Below are 25,608 nucleotides of genomic sequence, written 5' to 3' on the forward strand. Positions count from 1 at the left end.
AAAACCTCTTCCCTTCTAGCCCTTTCCCCATCTGCTTAGGAAAGTGGCATTCGACCTAGGGGCTGCTCAGTTTCATTCCCATCATCTGGTCCCTTGTGCTCCTCCCACCAGGGTGATAGCACATCAGTTCAGCTGAGCCAGACCTCATGCATTCGACCTAGGGGCTGCTCAGTTTCATTCCCATCATCTGGTCCCTTGTGCTCCTCCCACCAGGGTGATAGCACATCAGTTCAGCTGAGCCAGACCTCATGCATCCAATCCTCAAATGTCAACTTGTTCCTTCCACCAAAGTGGGTGATGGCTAAGCTTGGGGTGTCTCTTACACTATCAGTTCTACATCCTCTGCCAATCCAGGCTATCCATCCATCATCTTATGCTAAAAGTCCCTGCTACTTCTAGAGAAGATAATGTGTAAAGAAACCAATCAGGCAGATAAGAAAAGCCATCAGCTGCAGAGTGGAGGAGAACCCAGGTTGAGACCTGGAGGCATACTATATCACCCTGTGGCAGCCAGACCCGTTTTAAAACTGTCTTCCCTTCTTAATGACAGCATCAGATTCCACTCTTTCAAGGAACACTGACTAGCTAATACACCAGACCATCTCTTTACCTGTCCAGTTACCCTTCCAAGGCAATCTAAGAATGCTACCCAACTAGCACTGCTGAGGCTGGGCCCACTTCCTTTCCTGCAGCGAGGAGGGCACAGTCACCCAGGTGGTGTGGCTGCAGCACCCTCTGCCCAGCGTGGGGGTGCAGTGAGGTGGCTGGGTCCACAGGTGGCACACCAGGTAACTGCCTTGTTAACACTGCTGCTGACCCAGTCAAGGGTCTTTTCATGAATCCCAGACTCAGGCCTCGTGGGGCTTTCTGACCAGTTTCCATGGACAACACATCAGACATTTTCATTACAAAGCCTCCATTCTCCCACACTTCCCCGTCATGCCCTGTGTACTGCTATCTCCCCTCTTCCCTTCCTCCCAGGCTACTATGGCACCTGGCACTTCATTCTGCGCTCAGTGCTCCTTGTCAGGGAGCTGTCCATCCCAGGAGGGGAAGAACAGACTTGAAGTTAACTAGTACTCACTGAATACATCCCCTGACATAGCTTTTCTGAAAATGCTTCCACATGCACAGACTCTGCAGCCCTTGTTAATTCTCTGGTTATTCCCTATTAAAGATGAGAAAAGTGGACCCATGACCACTCAAGAACACAGGAGGCATGGCCATGATGGGAGTGGTTCAGGCTCCAGATCCAGGTGCCACTGTGTCCCAGTGGGCTGGATGGTGTTCCCCTGAACATCTACCCTGGTACCTATCCTCTATACTATGGGTGCATGGGGAATGGGAAATGTATGGATCTGGGACTTGGGGAACCTCAATTTGAAACCCAGCTCTGTCCATTGCAGGCTATGTGATCTGACCAAGTTCTTCAGCTTCTCCAGGCCTCAGTGCCCTCCCCTTTGGGGGAGCCTGACCCGCACGGCCCCCACCTTTCCCACTCTGTGGTTCTGATTGAGCAGTTATGACAGCAGCATAAGGAGGTTGTGCAGAGCCGAGCCTCTCACCCAGTCATCTGGGAACTGGAAGCATGCTTGGCCACTCAGGACAGACGGCCAGCTTGCACTGCATTCTCATAAAGTTATTTTTGAGTGGAGGGGCTCAAACATTTATAGAACTGACATTTATTGCTAAACAGAAGATCTTCTCTCCGGAGCCATCTTCTTTTGCCTTTCAACCACTACCCAAGACTTTTAAATCCTTCTATGGAAAGTCATGAATAACACCAAACACTCCCATCCTGAGCCCCAGAAGACATGGTAGCCCTGCCTGCATGAACTCTTATTATGGAAATGCCCAAAACTAAGTGCCAGAGGTCTAGTCCTGTCTGTCACTGACCATATGACCATATGGAGTTCAATGTCATCACTGGGGAAAGTCAGAGGTGGCCCTACTGATCTTGAAGCTCCTATCAATCTCCACCAACCCACAATTCCCAGGACATTAAGGGGCCTATAATTCCACAGTCAGAGTCTGGCCCTTCAAAGTCATTTTCTCTGAAGGACCCACTCACTGGGCTCTATACATACAAAGTGGATCTGTGTTGAAACCTCCAGGCCAGCATTCTCCACTTTGGCTACACATCAGAATGATGTGGAGAGTTTTAGAATTATGCCTGAGTGGGGCTCAGGCACCTGTATTTTGTTACAATATTCCAGGTGATGCTAATGTGCAGCCAAGTTTGAGAACCACTGTTCCTAGGCCTTGAACCAAGAACCAGGGTCACTGACCACTACCGTCTTGCACCTCTTGGGCTCTTTCACACTAGAGAGAGGGGAGGTCATCAAACTACGCCAGTGCCATAACAAGGGAGGTAAAGAAGGCTATGGAGTAGCAGCATGTAACCACTATTAACCCAACACACCTGGAAAGGCTCAGCTGGGTGAGATGATATTTCATAACCTCTTAGGATCATTTTCTCAAATGTTGCTTATCGTATGAAAAAATATATGAAAAAGATACCCTGCTTGTTATTCCAGCAGATTCCTGGGCCCTGTCCCCAGACATCCTGATTCATCAAGTCTAGGGCAGGGCCTAAAATTCTGCATTCAAACAGCACCCCAGTGATGAAGAAGCAGTAGGTCTAAGAGCCACTTTGTAGGCTCAGCTCAGCCAACACAGCTCACTACCTGGTGGCATTTGTGGGGCTCGCCCCGCCAGGGCTCCCAGGGGCCCCCTGCCCAACCCAGAGCACAAAGGATATTTCCATTCGACGATGCTGATGCACGCCCTCCTGATGGGGTTCTTCAGAGTCAGGCAGAGCAGGGCGCGGGGCGGGCGTGTGGCGGTCGTGCTGCCCTGCTTCTTGGGTTTCCCATATTGCTGCCGCTTCCGCTGTGTGGAGCTGATGGTGGAGATGGTTGCATTGCCAGCGCTGCCCATCAGCTTAGCCTGCCGGGCTGCGTCGATGGCTGCCTGCCAGGACAAGGCTGCCCCGGGCGTTGGGATGTGCTCGGGGGCGAGCCCCGCAGCCGCATTGGCATTCATGTTGGCGTGAGCTGCGCGCGGGCTCCCATAGTTGGAACCTGCAGGAGGAGAGGACAGAGGATGGCAGTTACTAGGGAGAAAACAGGAGAGCTAGGAAAAGGAACTCAGACTTGCGATTTTTTAAAAAATCTTATTTCAAATGATTGCAAGAAACTGGGAGATGACGCATGAAAACATTAATGTGTGATGCTGAGAAAAAAAGAGTCAGGAAAACTATTCTGGTTGCAATTCATCTGTGTGACCCTGGACATGTCACTCCTCCTCTCTAGTTTCACTGATTCATTTTAGGCGACAAAACATAAGATGTATGCATTACAGCATGCATGTATGATATGTGTATGCACCCAGGAGCACCGGGCAAGGGAGAAAAGGAGGACACAGAAAACAGTACATGTGCAAGATATGTCTATTAAAACACATATTTATAAGAACACATGCAAATAAAGGATATTCATAAATATAACAGAATGCTTGTTTAAGGAAAGTTAAGAGTAAAAAAGGAAAGTAGGATATGAGGATACAAAGGAAGAATGGATGGATGAGTGAATGAATGAGAGTCATTGCATGAAGCAATGATGGCAAACGTACAATGAACTGAAGAGTGTAATTCACTCAGGTCTCTACCCAATTTCCAAAAATAAAAATAGTATAATAAAAGAAAGGCACTGGACCAAAGTAAGATTATATCCTGGTAACTTAAACCTATCTAGGCAATGAGTGTTGGTTGGATACGAGGGGGTAGGGGCCTGTAGTGGTTTTAAATTATGTCAGCAAATCTTTGACATCCCTCCCATTAAGAAAGAGGACCTATGTCCTTTCCTTCTGAAATAGGATTTGTCTCGGGTGACTGTTTTGACCAATAAAGTACAGCAGAATGACAGTACATCACTTCTAAAACTAGGTCCAAAATATGCAGTGTAAGCCCTGTGGCTTCCATGTGGTAAGGAAGCCCAAACTAGTTTACATGGAGAGACCACATGCAAAGAGAGAGACTCCCAGCCAGCCCCCAGATGCTCCAGTCACCATCTGACTGCAATCCCATGAGAGACCCAAGAAATTCCTGACCCACAGAAACTGTGGGAGACAGCAAGGTGTTTGCTGCTATCAGCCACTTTGTTTTGGGGTGATTCATTATATAGCATTTGATATCTGGGAAACGGAGCTCTGTATGACAAGGATTGACAGGGTGGGGTAGAGGGACACTGTCAGGAAGGAAACGTGGGTAGAAATCAGTGAAATCCAGAACACAGGCATCTGCACTTCTCTGGTTTAAAGGCACCTAGAGCCTTCGAGACTGCCCCCAAGACACAATGCTTACTTTCTGGGCACTCTGCAGTCTGATCAGCTGGATTCCTCACCCTAGAATCCTACAAGGTTCACCCAGGATCAGCTCAGCCTGGGCCCAGACCTGAATGCCCCAGGACAGATGCGTGACCTGGAGACTTGTCACCTGGTTGGGTGCCACAGTATCAAGAGTAGCAGCAGAGAATGGGGTGGCAGTGTGGGGCAGTGAGCCTGGCATCTGGATGCCACATCAGTTGCCATCAGCGACTGTAGCTGGAGCAAGCAAAGCAGTTGCATATGCATGTCACCTCCAAACCTCCTCACAATGACCCTCTTCTCTGTTCAGTATACACAAGGCTCTTCCAGGGAAACTGCTGGGCCCAAAACAAACTGCCTTGTGGAGCCCCTTCCCTCTCCTCGCCACAACTCACTAGTATTCAGATGAACACTTAGCACCTCTCCCTACTCTTATCTTGGATTGAGCCTTCTGTGTTTGACCCTCAATATAACTTTTGTTCCCACTGTGACCTGCTATCTAGACCCTATCACCACCACCACCAGCCCTGTCTCCCCACAGGGGATAAGCAATGACCCATTTTAGCCAGACAGAATGCAGACATATTCTGTCCTAGAGACAGACTCTAGCAACCTCATCGGTCTCCTGCATCTAGCCATGTCTGACATTAGCCTTACCCTGAGCCTTTGGGTTATATATTACTTAAGTAACTCAGGGCTAACTCAAATTGAGTTTCTATCCTTTGCAACCAAAAAAGACCTGACCAATATGCCTGCTCAATACAACAAAGCTTGTACCTGTCTGGACTGTCATTTCTGCTAAATTCCAAAATCTATGTCCTTTCCATCATCACACCAGTGACAGACAGTAAATAAGTTTTCACTCTTATGCCAACTGATTGACTTGACTGCCCAAAAGGTTGTACCTAAAGGATTCAGAGTCTTCTCTGACTACAAAGAAAAATATATTGTGATAGATTAGTGATGTCTGCCATGGGCACAAAGGGTAGGAAATGGTATCACAGATGCCACGAATTTACCACCCCTGTTATGATACCAAGATGAGCACATCAGTTCTTCTTTAGTACCAGCTGGTCTACAGTCTTCTTGTCCCGACAGTTGTCTCCTGCACTATTGCCATCTGGTCGCTGTAGCATTAGAGCCCCACCCCCAGTCCCCAGGGCCTGGAAAATTGCCTCTTTGCTATACTCAATTCATGGCTATATTCTCAACATGACACTGACTCCTGCCTCCCCATATATTCCGTTCACCTTCCTCTTTTCCTCTGCTCCAGCTGCTCTGGGCAGCTGCTGCACCCCCAGGGGTAAAGTATTTTAACTGGAATGTCAGGATCATGGAGAACCCAATACTTCCTATGAGAAGTCTTCTCTCTCACGTACCTTGCCATTGCCCTCCCCACACTCACTGTGTGGATCATAGGCATAAAGCAAGGAAGGCCCCCAATAAGGCTGGGCCTTCACTTTCTTATAATTCCCCAGAGGAAAAAACTAGAAGAGAGGATTTGAATTAATAAGGGCACCTGAAGCATGAGAGCTGGAAGCATTCGTATCTCCATTTAACACATAAGAAAACAAAGGAGCGTGTGACTCATTAAAGGTCACAAAGTGAGACAATGAGAGATTTCAGCAGCATGCACAGCACTCATAGTTAACTGCTAGACTATACTCCGCCTCCTCAGAATTCACACATGTACCCCACAGGCATATACACGTGTGTGCCCACCACCATGGCCACGAGCAGAGCACACATCTCCTACTGGGTTTGTGGGCCTTGATGGTGAAGGGGCTGCATTTCTTTTTTGTTTGTTTTTAATGTTAGTTAACCAGTTTGTTTATTTTGAAAAGAGAAATAGAGAGTGAGCAGGGGAGGGGCAGAGAGAGAGAGGAAGACAGAATCCCAAGCAGGCTCCACACTGTCAGCACGGAGCCCGATGCGAGGTCAAATGCACGAACCATGAGATCATGACCTGAGCCAAAATCAAGAGTCGGGCACTCAACCAACTGAGCCACCCAGAGGACCCGAAGGGGCTGCATTTCTGACCTAAGAACATCCTTTATGTTTGGTATGATCTTCACAGGAAGGATTCCACTATGTGATTAGCCCCTTCAGTAACCCTTGGGGTGCCTCTGGGATGAATGCAAGGGGAAGGTGTCCCTTTTTCTATCAACTGTGTTGGAATGACCAGTAAACAGTGGCCTGATTTCATTTCTTACTGGGTCCACCAGGGTTGGAATTCTAATGTTATCCATTCCATCTGTGGTATATAATTTTTCCTTACTAGACTCTCTGCTTGGCATTGACAACACTTAATGGACTCTATTTTAGTTCCTCGACTAACTTCTCCCTCACATGCATAAAAGCAGCCATGTCTCCACCACTGTCAGCCTCTCCAGACTCCAATTCTCTTCTCACAAGCCCTCAGCACCTCACACCTTCCCGAAGATCACTGTCTTCAAACTCTAATCTTCATACTGTCTCCTAAGCACTGTCTTAATCCTCCTCTCTCCTACCACTTGCCAGTTCGAAAAGCCAAGCAATCCTGGGAAGAAGGCAGGAAGCACCAGCATGAGAACACATCCATTGCCTCAGAAAGGCTGTGGGGTTGGGCGGGGGGGGGGGGGGGGGGGGAGGGTTACGTCCTATGCACCCTGAGCTGTTGACATTGAGAGCAAGATGACTGTGGCTCCACAGAGCCAATACATGGTTTTGAAAGCCATGTCTTGGCAAGCTGACTTCTGAGCCACCCTGCACCATGGGTGACCTTATTTATATTCCCAGAGCACAAGGACCTCTCTGGAGCACACCATCTGGAGAAAGCACATACAAATAAGTCCATAGGGAAAAATGGAATGTCAACCTCTCCCTAGCCAAAGAACAAAACAACAACAACAACAACAACAAAAAACCAGCCTTCATTATTTTGGTCCTGGAAGCTCTGAGCATTGTTACAGCCATGTGACATGACTAAGGCACTGCCACAGTAAACACAGAGCCACGCACAGGTGAGACAGGTAAGGCCCCACAAGGCTAGTCTCCACAAGGGCTGTGCTCCAAGGTCCAGCCTAGCCTCCTCTCCTCTAAGCAATTTTCCCCCATCCACTGGGATGATTCCCTCCCCAGGCCCAAGGCTCTATTAGCATCTCCAGGTCCCACTCAATAACGGGGCACAACTATCCAAGAATACCAGGAATGGAAAATCACCATCTTAGGCTCCACATTTTTGAACCCAGAGCAGTGCCATGGAGGAAGGGCAAGCAGCATTGTGTCCCTGATGGCTTTTGTTAGCACAAAATAACCACCGAATGCAAAGAGACCAATTTTCAAATTATAAAGCTGATTCAAAGCTCTGTCTCCTGGCTGCCAGCTGAAAAGATGCCACCGTTTAAGTCTGCTCTGGCTCCTGCCTTACTAAACTATTTGTACTGATGTGCTCATCCCTGAATGAGCCCAAGAGCAGATCAGGCCACATACAAACAGGTGGGTGCCCACAACAGCCACCTGCCCCTCACATATAAGAAAATGATTCCCATTTGTCAAATGGCCCAGATCCCCTGACTTCAGACAGTAGCTCCCTCCTCTGCACACAGAGCTGCTGCTTCTCCAAGGGACTAGAACCAGGGCAAGACCCCTGCACAGACTGGTCAGCCATATGTCATTCTGCTCTGCAAGGTTCAAGTAAAGATAAAAAAAAGTCAGGAGGCAGTGGCTTATGCTTCCTTGGTACCCCCATGAGTGAGGCATGGAGCTGGGGACCTGGAAGGTGCTCAGCGATGAAAAAGTTGATTTTTTTTTTCCTTTAATCAATCTCCATCCAAGCACCTGATCCCAGGCCTTACTGCAAAAGATGCTTAATATCTATTTGCTAACAACTACACTATGATGAGGTCATGATACAGATGAAGGCAGATAACAGGTAAGCATTAGAAATTGCTGGAATCAACCCACCTACGCCCTAAAGCATGGGCTTATTCAGGCTCTCCCACTTAACTTCTTGGATGTGATTATAGGGGAGATTTCTGAAGGAAGAGTTTGTGAGCAATGACTTCCATCTCCCACGCCACCCCCCTCGTCCAGACCTCCATCCATTTCTTGCCCAGAATGCTGCAGTAGCCCCCTGACATTTCTCTCTCCTTTCCTGCCTGTCCCCAATCCAAGTTCCATGCAGCAGCCAGAGTGACCTTTTAAAAATATACATCATAAATCAGGTTCCTGTCATTCTTCTACATAAATCTCTTCAAAATCTGGACTCTTTGCCATGACTTATGAAGCCCACATAGGCTGGCCCTGGCCACTTCTCTCATTTCATTCCCCTCTCAGCCTGGTCCAATGCAGTCCTGACATACTGGCCTCATTTCACTCCTCACAAACACTCGCTTCTTATATGCCACAGTACCTTTGCACATACTTAGAACATTATTCCCTCTGCTCTTGGCTTGGTAATTCCTTCTCACGCTTCAGGTTTGGGCTTAAATAATTCCTTCTCAAAGCCCCCAACCCCAATCCTCCAATGTAAATAAGTAGCACTCCCCATCCCCCTGCCTCCATACACCTTTGAACAAAGATGACCAAACCCCCGGCACCATAAAGAGATTCCCAGTTAGCCATGTGTGTGGAAAAAAGTACAGTGCTGCAGATGTGCTTTGACAGCATGACCTCCTTCTTAGCCCGAGCACCTTCATCCATGCACCAAGGAGGTCACCACTAATGACCAGACTCTAAACACACAACCACAACCCAGATTGATTTATGGAGAGCAAGAAGTAGCAGTTGACACTTGGCAGAGAGAGAACTGGAAATGCATTTCCTCCTAAAGGCCTAACCATCCTCTCGTTTAGCAATCTCTACTGTGCAAAGGAAATGCTTTCTCTCAGGCCAGGGTGTCACCCGAGATCTTCGCAGAAGCCCATTTAGCTCTTGCTGTCTGTCATCTCACTGTAGTGACCAGGCGCCAACATTCTCTTTAAGAGTGTAGCAGCCAACCTGAAACAGAAACCGTGCTTTCTCTGCCCATTAAAGGCCAAATAACTAGAAAGCAGGAGGCCATTAATCTTCTCTAGCTAGAACATTACAGAGATAGCTGGGAAACTCAAAAGGGAAGATACTGTCCCCTGGTCTTAGAAGATACCCGATGACCTGTCCATCTTAAGCCCAGGGGTGCTCAGGCAAAGAAGGGTCAGCTCTGGCTCAGCCCCATTCAGCAGATGGGGTAGACTGGTGGATTGACTAAACTCAGCGGCTCTTGCAACCTCCCTGTACTTGTGCCTTCCTGTCCTGTAGAGGCAAAAGAGCTAACAACTATAATTTCCAATATCTCCTGTAGCTGGACTTCCTGATGTGACTATGGGGTTTGGCCAACTCAAGAAGTGAACTGAAACTAAGTCTGTTGGGGAAAGCATCTATTTCACTGCTATAGGGCCGGCAAGGCTATGGCAATGGTTTTTTGATACCTGGAACATGGATAAGGTGGTGTGATCCTGGAGCCAGCTCTTGGCACAATGGTTTCCAGATTCCTCATCTTCCTAATTATACCAGAGCCCCAGTCCTTTTGGTGAGCCAGTTCTGCAGTGTCGTCCTGGGAGTCATTCCTAGAGGCCCGACCTACAGCCTGCTCTCCTAACCCTTCCAATTAAATTCCCTTAAATTCCTGTATTAAGTATGTTTCCTCTGAAAATGGCTACAGCAGTGTCTGTTGTAGGTCTGACCCCTGACTGAGACATACAGTCTACAGTCTCGCTGTCTAATAGAACATCTACAATGATGAAAATGTTCTGTTAACTCTGAGATGTTCAATATGGTAGCCGTCAGTCATTGCTGACTATTAAGCACTTGAAATGTAGCAAGTGCAACTACAGAACTATACTTTAAATTTTATTTAATTTCAATTAGTTTACATTTAAATAGCCACACATGGCTAGTGGCTACCATATTGGACAGCACAGGTCTATATTAAAAGGAAGTCATAATGGAAAGAGTAAAATTTGTGAAGAAACTTTTTTAAAAAGCAATCAAGAACTGATTCAGATGCTGATAGGTGGGTGGATTTTCTGATCAGGAAATAATCACCCTATGCAAAAAGACATGTTTTCAAAGCCTAAGACAGTCTGAGACCCAACAAACAACATCAAAAACAAAAAGTCATTCTTCAGTGGCTAACACTCTTGTCAAGTGAATGAAAAACTAATTATCCCAATGGGCATATGGGGAAACTGACATTCACACACCCCCCCCTGCCAACCTAGGTAGGTCCTAAGAGAGCCCCAGGACATCCCAGCTGAAGTGGAAACATCTCCTCAGACCGAGCACCCAAAGGATCTTCTAAGTGTGTCACAGCTGCTACCTGTATCTCTCACCTGAGCCATTTCCACACTATTTTCAATAGCATTCTCTTACACTCTTTCCTCACCCTTCTACAAACACAGCTCATGAGAGATGGGGATGCTCAGAATAGCCCCACCATCACAGTAGTCAAACCTGCTCCAAAACAAAGACAGGCACCCAAGGACATCTGTGGCCATCTCCTCGCCTAATTCAATCAGACACTGCCTTAAATAAAAGCATCACTTGCCTATTCTACATCCCACTCCTCTCTAATGACCAGGGAAAAGGCAAAGAACCTGGAGCATTTCAGGAACCCAAGACAACTGGAAGAGTGGTAAAGCTACCACACCTTCTAGTGATCCAGCAAACTAAATCTTTTCTTGGTTCTTCAGAGGGCAGCTAGTCAAAAGGAGAGAAAGACAGGAAAAGGAATTCTAGGACCGACTCCCATGGAAGCAAACTAGCCTCCATCTACAGAGGAGGTCTGCCAACATTACCTTGGCTAGAGGACATTAATCATAAAGCCATTTCCCTAGCATTACTCAAGGTCATACTGACATCAGAGAGCAGGCGAAGAAAAACAGCAGAAAACAACTGATAGATACACACCCTAAACCACACTCTCCAACCAAAGATAATAAATTGTGATAGTAATAAAACATTTCTTCCACTTTTTTCCAAGCAGGGAGAGGAGGGAAATCTCAACCTCTTGCTATTTGAACTAAGGTGCCTACCACCACCTGGTGATGGCAAACCTAAATTACAGGACCTAGTTGAGGTTCAATTCAAATTTATCAAGTCAGCCATTTCAGCTTTTTCAGAGTAGCAAATGCAGAGTACAATGCAAAGTAGCCATTGTAGTGAAAAAAATAGATCTGGCCCTGAGTGAGGTCAGATACCAGCTAGAAAACCAGAAAAACTTTCCCTCTGTTTGTAGATGTCTGGGGACAGCTGGCCACAACAATGAAAAGACCAAACACTGGCTCACGGTCTCCTTGGCTACAGCTAATGAACGGCTGAGAGTGGTTACACTCTTATATGGGTGCTCTGCTCATATTCTTCCAGGGAATCATAAGCTCCTTGAGCACAGGAACCAGCTTTGTGGCCTCAGAAACCCTGGCAGGGTGGTTGTCACCTACTAGGTCCTCAAAACACATCTCCTACATGGGAGTTCTTTTGCAAAATTTTTATTTCTATGTGGAAGTTTACAGAGATGATGTTATTCGATTGTTTTAGATTAGCATGTCATATGTGTGTTTATTCATGTGTTTATTTCATATATTAGGTGGATATTTATTTCTTATCCCCCATCAGAAGGGAAGCCCCAAGAGACAGGCACCTTTGTCTGTTTTGTTCACTACTGTGTTCCCCAGAGTCCAGAACAGCCTGGAGCATGATGTGCGTTCCGTCAAAATGTGTTGAATGAAAGAGGGAATATCTCAAAGTGTAATTGTCCCATGACAGTTTCTTCCCATGACATTTTTAATTACTTCAACTTCTGGCCCCAATTTATAGAGGGTTTTGCTGCTTTGGCCCCATTTGATTGGTAGGAAAACAGAGACACAGAGTGACTACACCTCTCCCAGTCACCAGAACTACAACAGATGAGGCAGTGCTATCTTGAGAGGACACTTGTTAGTGTACTCAGTGGCCTTGACCTCCTTCCTTCTCACCACCTGGGAGGATGGGGTGACAGGAAGACTCACTTGGCTGATACTCATCTGCCCACGTACTTCACCCACTGAACTGGTCAAGGCACCTTTAGGAACCAGCAGTAATTCCTCTGACTCCATCCATGCCTATGAATGCCCAGCCACACTGCCACAGTGAATGGCATATGGTCCCTGCAACAGGGGCACGGCCTTGCTGAGGCTCAGAACTCATAGACTCAGACACTCCATGGGAGGTTCTGTTTTGCGGGAGAGGTCTCAGTATGTCTGGAGCCTCTTCAGCCCTGAGGGGAGCAGAGGAAGCTGAACTCCAGAACCCTACCCATGCCTCTTTCACTTCACCAGCAGGAAGCATGGGCTGATCAACCCTGTAGGGAAAGCAACACAGCACTCCTAATGAGAGTCTTTAAGGAATTCAATCATTTGACTACCATTCTCAGAAGCTGTCCTAAAGGACTAATCAGAGACTCCAGCAAAGCAACGTATCCGGGTATTCACCACAGTGTAAATTATACCAACATCAAATTGAAAATCACCTATAAGCCCAACACAGGGGGACTGGTTACATAAATTGATCCCACATCCACATGATACAATTTTAGAAGCCATAAAAATTATGTTTTGAAAAATAATATAGAAAAAATTTCCATGATATTAAGCAACAGAAACAGTGCCCAAAAATGTATGGGCCCAATTTTTTAAAAAGACTTTTTTTCATAGAAGAAAGACTAGAAGAAAACACATAGAAATATTCCTAGAGGTTCAACTATAATTTTTTTAATGTTTATTTATTTTTGAGAGAGACAGAGAGGCAGAGCATGAGCAGGGGAGGGGCAGAGAGAGAAGGAGACACAGAATCTGAAGCAGGCTCCAGGCTCTGAGCTGTCAGCACAGAGCTGGACGCGGGGCTCGAACTCACGAACCGTGAGATCATGACCTGAGCCAAAGTCGGATGCTTAACTGACTGAGCCACCCAGGCGCCCCTCAGCTATAATTTTTTTAAAAGTCACCTTTCTAGATCATGAGCATGACAAAAATGATTTAAGATCTCTATTGTTTTTACTAAACTTGAAAGGAATATACACTTATTGTTGAAAAATAGAAAAAGTCCAACAATTTAAAAATGTATATCTTAGAAACTCCCCTACTTATGTGTCTATCTAGATTTTGTCCTGTAAATAGTTAGAATAAAGATTTACAAAAATGAAAGGAAGCATGGAAGGAAGGAAGGAAGGGAGGGAGGAAGGAAGGAAGAGAAAGAAAGAAATACTACTAGTGGTTATCTCTAGGAAGAAGGAAGGAAGGAAGGAAGGAAGGAAGGAAGGAAGGAAGGAAGGAAGGAAGGAAGGGAGAGAAAGAAAGAAATACTACTAGTGGTTATCTCTAGGTAGCCACATTTATTTGCAGAGAGGCAGTTCAGCCTAGAACTCAGGGCCATAGACTTAGGAACTAGGCAGACCTGATGCATATTCTAGCTCTGCTAGTCACTAGCCGTGTGGCAGGAACAATTGCCTCACCTCTCTGTAGCTGAGATTCCTTCTTTGCAAAATGAAAATGATAATACTGCCTATCACACAGCATTGTTATGATAATCAAATGAGTTAATAAATATAAAACTCTCAGAATAGTGCTGAGAGTAAGAACCTTGTAAGTACTAGCTCTTTTTGAAGTTATTATATTTTCCAAATTTGGTATAGTAAATAATTCTTTGGTAATCAGAAAGAAAAAAGTTATGGTTTCAGCTTCATTATTTAAGAATACTTCCAAAATTACTGTAGCCAAACCAGTATCAGATTGTGGCCCAGCTGTCGACATACCCAATCTGGGTGGTGGGGTGCAGGGTTAGGGGAGGCTGTGCACACAGACCCCACCTGGCAAACCGGCCGCCCACCTTCCTAGCCTGCCTGAAGCCTCTTCCTCCCAGTCCCCAGCACTGCAGGAAAATACAAGCCTCTGCTTGCAGCTGCACAAGAACAAGAAGTCCCATGAAAACTGAGCACGCACCTCTGTGCAGCCCTCTGCTGCCTCAAACCTAACCTCTGGGACAAAGGATAATTACACCCTGTGTCTTCAGCTACAGCTCTCCGTGAACAAAAGTATCTAGGTTGGGGACAAAGTAAAATGGTTGACTTAAAAATTAGCCAAGATACATATATGGGCAAGATGCTTTCTTTTTTCTTATCTTGATTTGTAACAATTCCATTAAATATCAACTCGGCTCCATGAGATATGAACAGGTATGTGTACACACAGAGAAAGACACCAGGACCCAGAGCTAGGACACCTGTGTTCAGGCTCCAGGTCTGAGGGGTGCCATCCATATCAGCACAAACCCTTCAAAGAAGCTGGAACAGAGTCAGACACTGGAGGCAGGGAGTGGCTTTCCTCCATCCGGAGCACAACCCCATAGCATTGAACCAGGCCCCTGACCCTGTGGCTGTCTCTCCCACCACCAGCTACACTGCCCAGTACCAAGTGATGCACACTTCTCAGTTTACCCATCTGTAAAATAGAGACAATAATACATTACTCATGGGACAATCATAAAGACTAAATGAGATTAAGTCTATGAATGTATTACCCACATATAAAGATACTTAATAAGAATCATTTCACAGATGCCCACATGCAAAGCCTCAGGGCACCAAAAAAGAATACCTCATTTCCAATGAAGTAAAATAAAACATTAAAGCTATTTTATAAAAAATATATATATATTTTCCCCAAAAGCACACCCCCTCCATGTTAAGCAACCACCTCTCAAAAACTGCTATATTTCACACACAAATTAATAGTATCAATTCGTGGAAAAGTGAATCCATCCAGAGACTTCCGAACACAGGAATCCAAAGATCCTTGAAAACAGTGCTCCGTTTTCCTAGGATCCTCTATTAATGAGAGGCTCTGAAATTCTTCTTCCATACCCCGTGGGATTGCACTGTGGTGGGGAAGGGGTCACTGCACATATTTACACACGAAAAACATAATACACCCATACATGACCCATTTGTCCTCCTCCTGATGTCTCTAATTCTCATTAAGGTGGGACAAAAGAAACACATTAGTGTATTCCTCTACACTTATAGGCTATTTAATAATGATGCTTTGTATAAAGTATAATGCTTCTTTCACTTAGAAAAGTCAAAGCCATTTATCTCATTAATCCCCACAAAACCTTTGCCAGACAGCAGGCAGACAAGATGGTGGAAGGCAACGAAAAAATAAGCAAGTCCCCCTGAGCCTGTTGTTCCTTGCTTAATATTAAGCTTCAAAAGATATGAAGCCATCTTGACTCCTTCCTGAGTTTGGTGAGAGAAGAAACAGACCAGAAGTCAAGAGAGCTGAATTCCAGTCTCAGTTTCATCACCCATTTGTCCTGTGCACTCAGACAAACCGCTTTCCTTCTTTGGCTCTCAATTTCCTCCTCTTTAGAAGGAGAAGGCTCAGCCAAACACCATAAGAGGTCAGGATCCTAGCTCAGACACTCAGGCATAGAAATCTTTGGTCAGGGCATCTCACAGCCCCCATTTCTCCTCCCTAAGCAGTCTAACTCCTACAGAGTTTCTCAGTGCTTGGATCTCCTCCCCACAGACCTCAAAGATACAGGCTGAGAAAGTCAGCCTGACTTTCTCAGCTCCCTGTGTTCACTGGCTGGGCTCCCGGCCAGAGAGGGCCTGAAAGAGGTATGCTTGGCTATCCTAAGAAGCTGCCTCCAATTTGTCTGTGCACACAGGGCAAGGTCAACCTAAAGGGCTACTCAGCTAGGAAGGGCAACAGAGAGAATATGACCCTCCAGCCCTTGTTTCTTTCCTGGTTTATTATTCCAGGGTTTCCCCAAGACACCTGGTGGTTCAACATGGTTTACATTGAAGTCCCCAAAGCCAGAGAGAGCCCTTCACCCCCATTAAGATAGCATGATCAAAAAAATGAGAAGGGACGCCTGGGTGGCTCAGCTGATTGAGCACCCCACTCCTGATTTCAGCTCAGGTCATAATCTCATGATTTGTGGGATAGAGCCCTGCATTGGGCTCCATACTGACAGCATGGAGCCTACTTGGGATTCTCTCTCCCTCTCTCTCTGACCTTCCCCCACTTCTCAAAAATAAATAAACATTAAAAAAATTTTTTTTAATTAGAAAATAGCAAATGTTGACAAAGACATGGAGAAAGTATGATCCTTGGGTACTGCTGGCTGGAAATGTAAAATGGTACCACAGCTATGGAAAACAGCATGGAGGTTCCTCAAAAAATCAAACACAGAATTACCACACGATCCAGCAATTCCACTTCTGAGTATATACCCAAAAGAACTGAAAGCAGGGACTCAAGCAGATGCTGTATGCCAATGTTCACAGTAGCGTTATTCGCAACAGCCGAAAGTTGGAAACAGCTCAGGTGTCCATCAACGGATGAATGGCTAAACAAAATGTGATTTATACATTTAATGGACTATTATTCAGTCTTAAAAAGGAAAGAAATTCTGACACATGCTACAAAATGGATGAACTTTGAAAACATTATGCTAAGTGAAATAAGCCCGTCATAAAATAAATACTGTATGATTCCACTTCTATGAGGTCCCTAGAGGAGTCTTATCCATAAAGACAGAAAGTGGATTGGTGGTTGCCAGGGCCTGGGGGGTAGAAGGGCAAGGGGAGTTAGTGTTTAATGGGTACAGAGTTTCATCAGGAAGATGACAAAGCTCTGGAGAAGGATGGTGGTGACAATAGCACAGTGATGTGAATGTACTTAATGTCACTAAATTATGTACTAAAAAAACATTAAGGTGGTAAACTTTATATAAGTTTTACATAATACAAAAATATTAAAATTTTAATTTAATTTTTTATAAAAACCAGAGAGGGAGGAGTGTTGGACCTGAAGCACTTAAAGGACACTCCAAGAGGAAAGAGATCTAGGAAGTGGGGGGCTGCCTTCGCAGGAACAGAGCGCTGGAAGGCAAAGGCATCTGTAATGTATGCTACTTGAACCATCCTCAGGAAGGGCTGGGTAGGGTGCATGCACACTAGAGGGAGGTGTGCAGCAGGACAAGTCTCTACCCCTACACATGCGCCTCCCCATATAGGTTTCCACTTGGGCCCTCAGCACATGACATAGGCCCAGAAAAGGATGCAAAGAGTTTCGTCATAAATTGTTCCCAATTATCAAATAAATCACACATGCACATACACAAACATGCCTTCACAACTGAGTGAAACCAGACTCACGTCCAAATACCTCTATAGTGTTCTCAAGCTCCACTGAATATCAGGCGTCAGATCTTTGGCTGGGAAAGATGGGTAACCAGAACATTAGATCAATCCCTGGATTTCCATGGTTTCAGTCTTGTCCAAAAACTTTGCTCTGGGCACCTGGAGTATCTCCAGAGCAGGTCGTGACTTGTTCATCTCTGTAGCTCTGGTGCCTAGCCCAGTGCCTGACACACATCAGGTACAAAAAGAAGTGTTTGCTGAAGGAATATGATTTCTACTTAGCATCTGATAGTTTTACGTGAGGGGACAAATGACGTCATTCCCACTGCTAATGATGAAACCAAGGCAGAGAGAAACACATAGACCCCATCCAACGAGACCCAGGCTAGGACTGACTTAGCCACCCCCAAGTCCTCCAATTTCTCTGGCATCTCAAATCCGTGCTCTTTCCTCAGAGACTCTTACAGCCAGGAACCCCTTGAGCTCTCTCCCTCCGTGTGTGTGTGTGTGTGTGTGTGTGTGTGTGTGTGTGTGTGTGTGCACGTGTTTGTGTGTGCATGTGTGTGTGTACATATGTGTTTCCTCTCCTTTGTTTTTTTTATTAAAAAAATTTTTTTAAGTTTATTTATTTTGAGAAACAGAGAGAGTGAGCAGGGAAGGGGCAGAGAGAGAGAGAGAGAGAGAGAGAGAGAGAGAATCCCAAGCAGGCTCCACACTGTCAGCGCGGAGGCCAATGCAGGGCTTGAACTCACAGACCATGAGATCATGACCTGAGCTGAAACCAAGAGTCGGAGGCTTAACCAGCTGAGCCCCTCCTCTCCTTCTTGGGCCCCAAGCTGCCTTTTCCCTTCTTTCTGCACGGCTTTTTCTGGACCTTCCAGACCAGTAGTACCTGACCCTTCCTGGCCTCTCTCCTCCATCTTTTCCTCCTTGGAAGACTGAAGAAATATCTGACAAGGATCATCCTTGTGTGTGGCAGAGATTCAGAGCAAGGTTCCAGTGTGGGCCAAGAACACCTCTAGTGCTGCCCACATCCTTCCCCAGGCCTCAGAGCACCAAAAGGCTGGGCCAAAAGGGAACATACAGGGAGAGGTGGGAAAGTCTGTTGTTAAAAACCCAAAAGTAGGAGGCAGAGGTCAACATGACCTCCATTCTTCATCTCAGAATGGAGTTATGATTCAACAGAGCAGAAACCAGGGCTGTAAAAACACTGTAAAACTCTATAATCTCTATACCTTTGTCACCCTGTTTATGTGACTCTCTTCCAACTATGTCCCCACAGTAATTAGGAGGGTTATAACCTCTAGACAAAGTGAATCTAGTGCTGGCCTATGAAGACACCAAGGAAGGAGAGAGAAAGAAGAGTATGGGATCTATACATACTGAGTTTCAGGGACAGGCTACAAGGGAATTGAGTGAATGGTGACGGCTAGAAGAGAAAGCAGCAGAGTCTAGTAGTTAAAAGCAAAGATCAAGAATCACGTGAGACCCAAGTTCATACTCTGTACAGCCACTTACAACCCTGGGGGTCTGTGCAACTTATTTAATATCTCCGAGACTCAGGTACCTCTAAACTGTTTCAAGGATTTTAAAACATTTACAAGCACTTGGCATGGTGCAGTCATATACAAAGTTCTCGGTGAACAGTGGGAATTAATTGGTATTGCTTTTATTGCTGATGTGGTTATTAATCTGGATCCCTGGGGCCTGCAGCAATGAAGGAGAGGCATGGAGAGGCCCTGGCCTGAGAAGGGCCATCAGGCTCAGCACCATGAAGGCCTCTGTGGGCACCTCAACACAGACCCTGCCCAGAGTATCAACAATTCACAACCCTCCACACTTCTACTAAAGCACACACAGCCCCACCCTATCTCACTTCCTGATCAGCTCCCCTTGAGTCAAGAAGACCAAGGACCAGGGCTGGGCACATGGGTCTCTTCTTCCCTCCCCCGCTAAGGAACCATGTGACTCTGGACAAATTCATCTCCCTGTGTTTCAGCTACCTCATCAGTAAAATGAAGGAGTTTACCAGATGATCACTAAGGTCCTATATGTGTGTGTATGTACATGTACATATACATATACATATACATATACACACATATATATACACGTGTGTATGCATATATATTTATATATTTTGGTACTCATTGATTCTAGAATTCACATGTTGGTGGCAGAAGAGTTTATCATGAGGAACATGCTGGCAAAAGAAACAGGCTTCCTAGGTGGATGCTCAATGCCCCCCACTCCTGAATTCCCTCCTTTAATGCTAATAATGCTGAAAAGCACCTACCTAATAGGGCAGCCACTTAAATAGGGCCACCCCCCCCACCAGAGTCTCAACAAACATGGGCTAGGACTGCCATGATTCCTTGAGAGCAGGATACACAGTGTTTGCACTGCACACTGTCCAGCTTCTGAAATATCTGCTGACTTACTAAGCTGTTCTTCCTGGTCCTCTCTGTCACACTCAAGTTTTGGAGCAGAACGCTGCTGGAACTACAGTTACCTGCTCATTAGCTCTCCCTGAATGTCTGACTTGTTCGGCAGCCTTCTCAATTTGGTTTTCCCAATCTGTGAAATGGAGCTAACAGAAACCAGCTACCGAAGGATACGAGCATAGATGTGGAACTTAGACCCAGAAGCATCTTTCTAAAAATCAGTAACCTAGTTTTCATATAGGTAGAGAAGGTTATTGGGGCAAATGGGGCATTTGCTTCAGTCTGCTCTATGCACTCAGTACTCCACTAAAGGGCCCTTTAATATAAAACACGCATGGACTAAACATAGCTTTGCTACTGGGTGGTCCCCTGGCAGCCTGCAACTACAGACACTGTTTGCTGAGCATCACTGTTTGCCTTTTACAAAGAAAGGCAGTTTTCTTTATAAAACTATGGGCTTAGGACTCCACTCAGGATAGCAAATGCTTGGTCTAACTTCCCAGTTGAACCAAGGAGTTACAGAGCCACTACTCACTGACCCCAAATCATCAGTGATCACACAATTGTGTAGAAGCATCAGTGATGGGAGAAGGGACAGCAGCTGCTGCCTGCCAAGAATAAGGCCAGGAGAGCAAGTTCCCCTCATGACCACATGTTCACCCTGAAGCACAAATGTGCAAACGTGTGTGTGTCCCTAGTGAGTAACTTGCAGGCACAGATCACCACCACCATGGCCTTTGCCACTACTTTCCTTGTATCTCCATGAAGTATGTGTGTGGCTTCTCCCCCTGCACAGACATAACCCTGTAAGCACAGCCCCTATCTCATTCCACTCTGTAGCCCCCACAGTGCCAGCACAGGGTAAGCAGTCAAGAATGTCTGGGTGCATGCGCTGCACTGGGGCAGGCACTGTAGGGAGACGCAGACACGTGAGCCATGCTCGCTGCCTCAATGAGCCACCAGCATCCCTGGGTTGCACATTCACCCGCACAGAAGGGCACACAGACACCCACCCACACATACTCTCCAGTAACATCTGCCCAGCCAGGGACTTTGCTCTTTCAGAGTCTGTGACTAAATTTGGATGTGAAACCAAAGCAGCCAAGGCGAGACTGGCCCAAAGGTTAGCTCCAGGCAGCTTAGATTTCTACAGCACTTGGTTCACCTCTGCCAGAGTACGTGGTTTTGGGCTGTCACCCTCTCTAGACTGTAGCTCAGTGCTTCAGTTAACTGAGGCACCCCTCCCTCCCCCTGCCCATGGCTCCCATATTCCACTCCCGAGGGGGCAATTGTTTCAGGGGAAGGGACGAGGCCAGGAGTTATAAAGTGCCAAGGTACAAAGAAGAGGAGTTTTTGAATGAGACATAGCTCAGTGTGAGTCTCAACTCTCCCCAGCTAAAAAGCTGGCTGCTCTCTGCTAAGTTAGCCTAACCTGTTTGATCCTCAGGTTGCTTATCAGTAAAACAGGAATAATATTATAAGGATAAATAGGATTCATTAACACCAGTGCATGCTTACCAGAGGTTAACTATTTTGAGCCAACACTACCTGTTGAGTCAGCAAGGCTAAAGAGTGGTGTGAGACACAAGGAGTTATGCCCTCCTTCCCCAGCCCCCGGAGGATGCCAGTTCTCCAGCGACTTCTCCCAGACCACTCCAGAGCACAGCTGGACCACCCATCTCAGAGAGAACAAACAACACCTAGTGATGTCTTGCCTTTGATGCCACATCCAGAGCTGGCAACACTCTCTCACACTTCCTTGAATGCAACAGCCCAGACCAGTCACCACACAGATGGGGTTACACAACATCTGAGCCTCTGGGAGACATAGCTTCCATCTGGCTGGCAGCTTACAAATATTTGACCTTATCAGGCTTGAATTGGAAAAGAAGGATAATTGAAGTCTCGCATGAAATTATTGGGCAAGTTATGTATGACCCAATCAGGCTTACAGGGCATGTACCAATTTCATTGGTTTGTTCCAAAGATACTTTACATGGGGACTGGAGAAAAGAGGCAGGCAACAAAGCTGAGCCCTGCGCCCTTCATTTCTGCTATGCTTTAATTGGTACCCAGCAGCCATTTTCACAAAGTCTCACACATCTGTTCTTTTCTACCCCTGCAGGACAGCCTTGGTCTTTACACAAGCTGATGGGACAACGCAAAGTGAAGAAATGAAAGGAGAAATGACAGCTGGGTGTAAAAGGGGGGCAAGCTCAGCCTTGACAGCAGAGTAGGAGTGCCCTAGACACCATCTGTCCCCAGCACCTCCTCTCAGAGGTAACGACACTCAGGCCCAGAGATAGCAAGCCACATGCCCTAGGTTCCACCGCCAGGTCAAGGTCAACACAAAACTTGAGCCCAAGCCTCAAGATTCCTACATGCTGTTTCTACTAACCCAAGCCACGGCTGAGGCTGGCAGGCACATAACAAGAAGCTGGCCTATGAAAACTGCTCTAACCGCTGCCCTTTACATGGCAGAGGCCCATTGTGGTAGCCTGAATAACATCCCCTCCCCAAGATGTCCATGCCCTAATCCTTGGGAACTAAATATTACTGTACATAGTAAAAGTATTGCAGGTGTGATTAAGCTGATTTTGAGCTGGGGAGATTAGCCAGGATTATCCAGGTGGGCCCAATATAATCATAAGAGTCCTTTGAAGAGAGAGGCAGGGGAGGAGAAAGGAGAAGGTCTACACAGCTGGTTCTGAAGATGGAGGAAGGGGCCTCCAGCAGCTGGAAAAGGCAAGGAAACTAATTCTTCCCCTAGAGCTTCCAGAAGGAATGCGGCACTGCAGACCCACTGTAGACCTCTGACCTCCAGAACTGTGTTTTTTAAGCCACTCAGTTCGTGGTAATTTGTTACAACAGCGACAGGAAACTAATACCCTCAACACTGCATCTGAGTGAAACCATGGCAACCTGAAAGCAGCAGGGAGAGGGCAGAGTCAGGCAGTCTTGGTTATTTGGCTGATGGTGATGAGTAAGCTGTACATCTGGGACTTCCAGAGGGCAAAGTCCTTGCCTGCCAGGCCCTCAGAAGCAGGCCAGTGCCAGATGTCTAGGGCAGGGGATGGATGGTATGAGGAGAACAGAAACAAAAGTGTCTCAGAGTTGATTAAAAAAATGGGTAAAGAGGGCACCTGGATGGCTTAGTCAGTTAAGCTCCCAACTCTTGATTTCAGCTCAGGTTATGATCTCACGGTTCGTGAGTTCGAGCCCCTCATCGGGCTCCACACTAACAGAGCAGAGACTGCTTGAGATCCTCTCTCCCTCTCTTTCTGGCCTTCCCCCACTCATGTACACTCTATATAAATAAATAAATAAATAAATAAATAAATAAATAAATAAATAAATAGATACCTTTTTCAAAGATGGATAAAGGACTTGCACCGATATTTCTCCAAAGAAGATATACAAATGGCCAATAAGTATTTGAAAAGATGCTCAATTAATGATCAAAAACTGCAAATCAAAACCACAATGAGATATCACCTAACACCCAGCACGGCTACCGTCAAAAATAAAACAAAACAGGGGTGCCTGGGTGGCTCAGTTGGTTAAGCTTCCAACTTCAGCTCAGGTCATGATCTCATGGTCCCTGAGTTCAAGCCCTGCATCAGGCTCTGTGCTGACAGCTCAGAGCCTGGTGCCTGCTTCGGATTCTGTGTCTCCCTCTCTCTGCCCCTCCCCCACTCACACTCTGTCTCTCACTCTCTCAAAAATAAACATTAAAAACAAAAAATTTAAAAAAAATAAAACAGAAAATAATAAGTGTTGGGAAGGATGTGGAGAAACTGGAATCCTTGTGCACTGTTGGGGACAATGTAAAATGGTGCAACTACTATGAAAAACAGCATGCAGGTTGCTCAAAAAGTTAAAAATAGAAGCACCATATGGTCCAGCAATTCCACTTCTGGATATTTGGATACCCAAATGAACTGAAAGCAGGTCTGGAAGAAATATCTGTACACCGATGTTCACAGCAGAGGTAGTCACAACAGCCAAGTGGGGAAGCTATACAAGTGTCCAGACAGACAAATGGATAAGCAAAATGTGATATAGACACGCAATGGGATATTATTCAGCCATAAAAAGGAAGGAAATCCTGTCACATGCTACAACATGAAAGAACCTTGAGTACATTATGCTAAGTGAAACATGCCAGTCACAAAAAAAGGACAAATATCATATGATTCCACTTATACAAGGTATCTAAAATAGTCAAATTCATAAAGTAGAATGGCGGTTGCCAGGGGCTAGAGGAAAAGGGAAAAGGGAATTGTTTAATGGGTATAGAGTTTCCATCTTTCAAGATGAAAAAGTTCTGGAGATCTATTTTCACAAAAATGTGAATATACTTAACACTACTGAATTGTCTACTTAAAAGTGGTTAAGATGGTAAATTTTATGTTATGTGTTTTTCACCACAATAAAACAAATTGAAAAATACTAAGAAGTCTCTGAGTGTATAACAAGTACCAAATGAGCCCTGCTGGGGCCCAAGGCCTCTTACAACACAGCGTATGTGATGGTTCCCATCACTGTGCCTTTATTCCTGCATTCACTTACATGTTTGTCTCCCCTGGAAGATCATGAGCTCACTGAGGACAGCAGTCAAGTCCTATTACTCTGAGTACCTCACACAGCACCCAGTGTTGTGCTTTACACATAAGAGGTGCTTAATGAACATTTGTTGACTTTAACTTTTCAAAAGTATAGTCTTAGCTCCTGCAAATTTATCCTAATTTTCCAAAGTGGTGCTTATTCTACTGCCTCCCCCGCAGGGTCAGGGGTATTAGGCCAAGTACCAAGGAGACAGGGAAGAATGGATCAGGGCTTAGGGAAGAGGCCCAGACTGGACATAAACAAGTATAGTTATTCTCTAAATGCTCTCATGATATCATTTCTCTACACCATACCCCAGCCTTCCTCATGTGACATTAAACAGGTAAATACTCAAGAACATAAAATCAGAGGTAAAAACAGGATGATTCACCAGGAATAGGGACCAGCTTCAATTTGGCTAGACTATGAAGTGAAAAATGTCAGAGCCCCACAGACCATACCTGAAGTAATAATGCAGGTCTGAAAGCCCTCCTTTACCAATTCAGCATCTCATTGATCGATTTAAGAATATCAACAGCATGCAAGCCTGATGCAGTGAGGTCTTCAGATATTCCTTCAATGCTGTGATTACATACAATAACCACTCCAACTAAATTCTATCAACTGAAAATGCTGGTTACCATGTGTGTTGGTAGTCATCTCCTGACATAACCTGAGCCAGCATGAAAACAGTGGAAATGTCCTTCTCCTCTTATCTGTAAGCATAAAGTCAGCCTTGGAGCCCTTAAAATGTATGGGAGGGGCCTATTCAAACAATCAAGGAGAAAACAAGACAGGGATACCTTTGGGGAATTCTTGCTTAAAAGTAATACTTCTAGATAGAGCATTTACTATATGGACCAGATGCTGTTCTTACAATTTTACGTGTGTTAATTTATTTAATCTTCACAACATATCCATAAGTAACCATATTACTATGCCCACTTTACAGATAAGAAGACTGAGGCACAGAGAAACTAACTTGTGGAA

The 25,608-nt window shown here is 45.6% G+C and overlaps 1 protein-coding gene across 2 annotated transcripts in view; it reads right to left on the reverse strand.

Annotated features, from left to right (window-relative positions):
- The window catches only part of LOC122240267 (voltage-dependent L-type calcium channel subunit alpha-1C-like), a 181,758-nt gene that overhangs the window by 121,227 nt on the left and 34,923 nt on the right, over positions 1-25,608 (reverse strand). For both annotated transcript variants that reach the window (XM_042991491.1, XM_042991492.1), the window contains exon 2: positions 2,762-3,083. In XM_042991491.1, the coding sequence (XP_042847425.1) occupies positions 2,762-3,083 (322 nt within the window). The remainder of the gene's footprint in view (positions 1-2,761; positions 3,084-25,608) is intronic.

This window comes from Panthera tigris, chromosome B4, assembly GCF_018350195.1.
Source record: "Panthera tigris isolate Pti1 chromosome B4, P.tigris_Pti1_mat1.1, whole genome shotgun sequence".
Lineage (NCBI taxonomy): Eukaryota > Metazoa > Chordata > Mammalia > Carnivora > Felidae > Panthera > Panthera tigris.